This window comes from Alosa sapidissima, chromosome 4 (genome assembly GCF_018492685.1).
Source record: "Alosa sapidissima isolate fAloSap1 chromosome 4, fAloSap1.pri, whole genome shotgun sequence".
Taxonomy (NCBI): domain Eukaryota; kingdom Metazoa; phylum Chordata; class Actinopteri; order Clupeiformes; family Clupeidae; genus Alosa; species Alosa sapidissima.
The window spans coordinates 7,390,668-7,396,890 of NC_055960.1; the positions used below are offsets into that span (position 1 = coordinate 7,390,668).

General features: G+C 44.5%; 1 protein-coding gene across 1 annotated transcript in view; it reads left to right on the plus strand.

Annotated features, from left to right (window-relative positions):
• Positions 1-5,973, plus strand: part of nckap1l (NCK associated protein 1 like) — a 41,306-nt gene extending 35,333 nt beyond the window's left edge. The window contains exon 31 of the mRNA XM_042090771.1: positions 5,510-5,973. Within this exon, the coding sequence (XP_041946705.1) occupies positions 5,510-5,626 (117 nt within the window). The 3' untranslated portion in view covers positions 5,627-5,973. The remainder of the gene's footprint in view (positions 1-5,509) is intronic.
• The last annotated feature ends 250 nt before the right edge of the window (positions 5,974-6,223 follow it).

Consider the following 6,223-nt stretch of genomic DNA (forward strand, 5'->3'; position numbering starts at 1 on the left):
TCAGGATGTACTGCTCTTCATGCAACAAGCTACCTGAATTACTGCAATCAGTCTTTTTAAACACTTGCTTCAGGGTTTCATCCTGCCTCTGTAGCTCTGCAATGTTACAGGGTAGATCTATATCAATAGACAACTCAGGCTGCGGCCATACTTCAGTCTCTGCCTGCTCAACAACATTTTCCATCTTCTGCCTGCGCTTTTGCTGTCGTGTCAAGTGCCTTCTCTTAGGCTTACTGTCTGCCATGTCCAAATCTGCATCAGCAAAAGGCAACTCCTCCAGTTCCTTCGCACTCTGCGCTCTTGTGACCGCATTGCAGTGCTTGACTTTGGGGACGAGGTCCCATAAAATGGGGAGATCGTGACCCAGAACTACTTTATAGGGCAGTGTAGGGGCGATTGCAACAGGCATAAAAAATGTTTGGCCACTAACAGTCAGGAACACCTCAGCTGTGCGGTAGCTCTTAATGTCACCATGCACGCAACACACTTTCACTGTTGGCTGACTATTATTCTCCTCTACCGGGGCCAGGCTCTCCTGAATCGAAGTCTGTGAACTCCCTGTGTCCACTAGTGCATTTGCTGCCTCACCATTAACCCGTACCTGTACCAGCTGTTCTGTATTTGGTGTGTGTTGGATGTTTGGTGTGTGCGGCCTAGGTGTGTAGCAGATTGTGGTGTTCTGGGTGTTTCTGGCCTGACAATTAGGTTTAATGTGACCCCGTTTCCCACAATAAGTACACCTAACCTCCTGTCTGTCTCTATCTGGATAGCGGTTAAAGCTAGGTCTCTGATGGAACTGACCATGGCTCTCACCACCCCCATCAGACTTACCCCTGGAAGTCCATCTGTTGGCGCTTGGGCCCCTGGTTCCCTGTCGTGCTGCCTGGAACACTTCTGCCAGCCTGGCTGCTTCCTCAGCGGACTTGGGGTCATGCTCCCTTATCCAGACGGCCATGTCCGGGTTCACCATGTCCATGAACTGCTCCAGCACTATCAGCTCACAGATGTCTTCCAGTGAGTGCTCCTCAGGCCTCACCCACTTCATGAATAGCTCTCAAACGCACATAAAGTTCTTTTGGCGACTCACCAGACATGATGATAGCAGAGCGGAATCTCACACGATAGGTATCAGCGCTGATGTTATACTTTTTGAGAATGGCCTCCTTCAACTTGCCGTAGTCCTCGGTCTCCTGCAGGTCCATTGCCACAAACGCACTACGTGCCTTCCCGGTCAACAAAGGTACCAGCCTGATGGCCCATGTGGAGTCTGGCCATCTGCAGGTCTTCGCGACATGCTCAAATGTGGCCAGGAAATGCTCTATGTCATCATCTTTGGTGAGTGGGTGGAGTTTGGGCTCCTTGAAGGTCAGCTGGGGCTGTCTCTCCCCCAGTGATGGAGGCTGAGGTGTTGTGGACCTGGAACCGTCGCTCCCTTCTCGAATATCCTCCATCTGTCCTTGAAGAAGGTGGAAATGGTGGGTCAAGGTCTTCCATCGCTGGTCTTGGGACTGCACCACCCTCTCCCACTTTTCATCACGGTCTGATTGAGCCTGTAACAGGGTCTTCACCAGATTCGATAGCTCTGCCACTGCTCCCTCTGCTGGAGGTGACACCGCTGCACCATCGTCTTTAGGCTCCGTTGGTACTGTATTGGCATCCTCCTGCTCATTCTCTTCCCTCTGCTGGGGTTGGGTCTTGCTCTTGGGTGGCATCTTCTCAGCTGCTCTCTGAAGGCATCCCAAGCACTTCTGACACCAAATGTTGCCTGGCTGGCCTTACGGCCTAGAAAAGCAGAGCAGCGAGGCGATGCTGATGTTCCAAAAGCTGTTTTATTTCCCAAACAGGGATATGGTCATCTCAGAGGAAAAAGAGAAAAAAGGGAAAAAAAAAAACTCCAAAACAAAATAATCAATCAAACTAATTTATACTGTTAACTATACTCGAAACTAAACTTTTTCCCAAGCAAAATGGCTTCAATAATATAGCACTTTACATATAGCTAAATGTGGAAAATCTCTTTTCTCTGGTTATACACAGGTGCTCTTTTCTCACCTTAACCCACTCTCCCTGCTGTCTGGTCTGCCACATGTCTTCTAGCCCCTGGCCAGAACCAAATCATTGTCCCAAAATCAATCAGTGTCTAACAGCCTAGAACCAATACAAAAATATATATAAATACTCTAATGAAATATAATACATTATCCGGTTACCAGACATTAACACCACCACCTTTACAAACATAATAAACATACATATCCTGTTAATTACACAAACACCCCTCTTCCCACACAACAATCCGCAAAACTATAATTGTCTCTTGAGAGCTACCGTCGGGTCTTCTGATGAACGCAAACCAGGAAGTTAAGACCCACGTAAGCGGTAAGCCCTGCTCTTTGTTCCATGCTAGTTCGCCCATTGTCCGCCAAGTTTACAAGTTTATTGTCCATAGTACTAAACCTTCAGTTGGCCACTCCTGAAGTTCAAGCAGTTTATTGACGAAGGTGCTTTTGTGTTTGTGTTGCAGATGCTGTTGCTTCCGTGACTGCCAGCTGCATGCTCACGTTCGTGCGGTACAAACAAAATAAAGGCCTGTGTGAGAAACGGTGTCGGTGTGTTTGTAGCGATAGCTTGTAGTCTGATGTGGTGTAACACTGGTAACGGGCTACCGCACCGTTACATGCTCAATACTTTGTTGTGGCACCTTTGGCAACAATTACAAGTCTTCTGGAATATGAAGCCACAAGCTTGGCACACCTATCTTTGGCCAGTTTCATCCATTCCTGTTTACAGAACCTCTTGAGCTCCATCAGGTGGGATGGGGAGCGTCGGTGGACAGCTATTTTCAGATCCCTCCAGAGATGTTCACTGGGATTCAAGTCTGGGCTTGTCCTGAAGCCACTCCTTCAATATCTTATCTGTGTGCATAGGGTCATTGTCCTGTTAAAAGATGAGCCGTCGCCCCAGTCTGAGGTCAAGAGCACTCTGGAGCAGGTTTTCTCCCAGGATGTCTCTGTACATTGCTGCATTAATCTTTCCCTCAATCCTGACTAGTCTCCCAGTTCCTGCCGCTGAAAAACATCCCCACAGCATGATGCTGCCACCACCATGGTGTAGGAATGGTACTGGCCAGGCGATGAGCAGTGCCTGGTGGCCTCCAAACGGAACACTTTGCATTCACGGCAAAGAGTTCGAGCTTTGTCTCATCAGACCAGAGAATTTTGTTTCTCATGTTCTGAGAGTCTTTCAGGTGCCTTTTGGCAAATTCCAGGCGGGCTGCCATGTGCCTTTTACTAAGGAGTGGCTTCCGTCTGGCCACTCTACCATACAGGGCTGATTGGTGGAGTGCTGCAGCAATGGTTGTCCTTCTGGAAGGTTCTCCTATCTCCACAGAGGAACCCTTCTCCCCCGATCACTCAGTTTAGAGGGATGGCCAGCTCTAGGAAGAGTCCTGGTGGTTCCAAACTTCTTCCATTTACGGATGATGGAGGCCACTGTGCTCATTGGGACTTTTAAAGCAGCAGAAATGTTTCTGTACCGTTCCCCAGATCTGTGCCTCAAGACAATCCTGTCTCGGCGGTCTAAAGACAATTCCTTCGACTTCATGCTTGTTTTGGTGGTCTGACATGAACTTCTTCTTCTTCTTCTTCTTCTTTTTTTATATGGCGGTTGGCAACCAGCTTTTTGGTGCATTACCGCCACCATCTGGACTGGAGTGTGGATCAAATGGTCATCCTACACTTTCCTAAATTCTTTTAAATAACCCAGTTACCTTCAAAAAAGAAAACAAAAAGGAAAAACAAATTTCACCTGATTCTCTTTGCAGTATATCATTCAAATTTAATGTCATCTGGATTTCACCAAGTTGTGAGATAAACCTTTGTCTGGCTTGATGGTACTCAGGACAAAACATAATTACATGCTCTATGGTCTCTTGACTATTACAATATTCACACATTCCATCAACATGCTTTTTCATGGTAACTAATGTTCTGTTTAGTCCTGTATGTCCTAGCCTCATTCTGGACACCACATCTTCTTCTTGCTTGCTTCTGCATGTATTCCTGCTCCTCCCCACCTTTCCTTGAATACTATGCAGGTGTCTTCCAGACTGTTCGTTATCCCATACAAATTGCCATTTTTCATTTATTTTAGCTTTGATTATACTTTTGACTTCAGCTTTGCTGTATTTAATATTCAACTCTATATCAGACTTCCCTGCTGCTTTCTTTGCACATTTATCTGCTAATTCATTACCTCCTACACCTATATGAGCTGGTACCCATATAAATGTAGTACTAATACCAGACTTAAGCAGATTGTTGGCTAATTGCATTACTTCATATACTATGTCCTGTCTAGACTCAGAGTGACAACGTTTAAGGCTTATTAAAGCTGAGCTAGAGTCTGACGCAATCACAGCTTGCTTAGGTCTATTGCTCTCTACCCACAATAAGGCCATCCATATTCCTATAATTTCTGCTGTGTATACAGCTAAATCATCAATGATTCTCTTTCCAGATTCAATGTTTAATTGAGGGATAACATAAGCAACTCCCATTTTCTTATCAGTCTGCTTAGATGCATCAGTATATAAAATGACTGCTTCTTTATATTTGCTCGCAATGTAACTCTGGACCCTGTAATGATCCACTTCAACATCCTTCTTTTCCTCTAATAAGCCCAAGTCTACTGGAACCTCTGACATCAGCCAAGGAGGAACAACAGGATATGCCACTGTAGGGCTTATTTCAAGAGCACTGATTCCCATATTTATTACCTTTTGTTTTATTGTCCAACCAAAACTTTTAATAAGGTAACTCTCTCTCTCTTGACACTGCCATAAGACTGATTGACTCATGTGTTTTTCACTATGACCCCTTAGATTTGTCCAATACACAAGAGACAGCTGGTCTCTTCTAAGATAGAGAGGCATCTCTCCCATCTCTACCTGGACTGCTGCCACTGGCGTGGTCTTAATTGCCCCACAGCATAGCTTCAAACCTTGGTTCTGAATTACATCTAGTTTCTTAAGTGATGTTTTAGCAGCAGACCCATACACTACACACCCATAGTCAAATACAGATCTCATCAGCCCTGTATAAATGGCTTTTAAAGCAGGTCTCTGACATGAACTGTTAACTGTGGGACCTTATATAGACAGGTGTGTGCCTTTCTAATCATGTCCAATCAACTGAATTTTCCACAGGTGGACTCCAATTAAGCTGCAGAAACATCTCAAAGATTATCAGTGGAAACAGAATGCACCTGAGCTCAATTCTGAGCTTGATCGCAAAGGCTGTGAATAGGCCTACTTGTACAAGTGATTTCTTCGTTTTTTTTTTATTTTTTATAAATTTGCAAAATATATTTTTTTGAGGAAAAAAATAATTTAATCAATTTTGGAATAAGGCTGTAACATAACAAAATGTGGAAAAAGTGAAGCGCTGTGAATACTTTCCATATGCAATAAATCAACTAATTTCAGCTCAATCCAATTCATCCTTTGCAGATAGTGCAGGATTCTCCATTCCTGTCTCAGGACATGCTTGAGAACTGTTTCCCATACGTTCTCCTGCGCAACGCCTACAGAGAGGTATACAAGACCTTCATTCATACCCTTGGCTGATCCACTCCACAACCCAAGTCACCAGCGCAGCATGAAAACACCTGGTGTTTGGTTATGACACAGACAGCACGGGTGGGGTGGGGTGGGGTTGGGGGAATCTGAAGAATTCATATTAGCTCAATACCCCCGACTTCTCAGGAACATACTGTACCCAAGAAAAACAAACTAACAAGATATCTTTTTCAAGATTTTTCTTTCTTTGTTGCTTATAACCATACACAGCAGACATTCATATCTGTGATGAAAGCATAGATATTCAAGTATAAACATATCTTCAACTTCTGTAAAACTAATTGTGTATTGATATGTTAAATAAAATATTTGAAGACAAATGTCATAACAATCAATATTCCTTTTATACAATTGCATTTAATTGGGTATTAACATAGTTCAGATCCATCAGTAAGGTAACTGTGCATGAACATGATCTAGGTTATTTGCACGTTGCACCAGTACTTGCAGGTCAGGTCTGTGTGTGTGTGTGTGTGTGTGTGTGTGTGTGTGTGTGTGTGTGCACTTGCGTGCGTGCGTGTGTGTGAGAGAGAGAGGGAAAGAGAGCGCCCCTGCACATGCTATGTGTATGCTTCAATCGTGTGC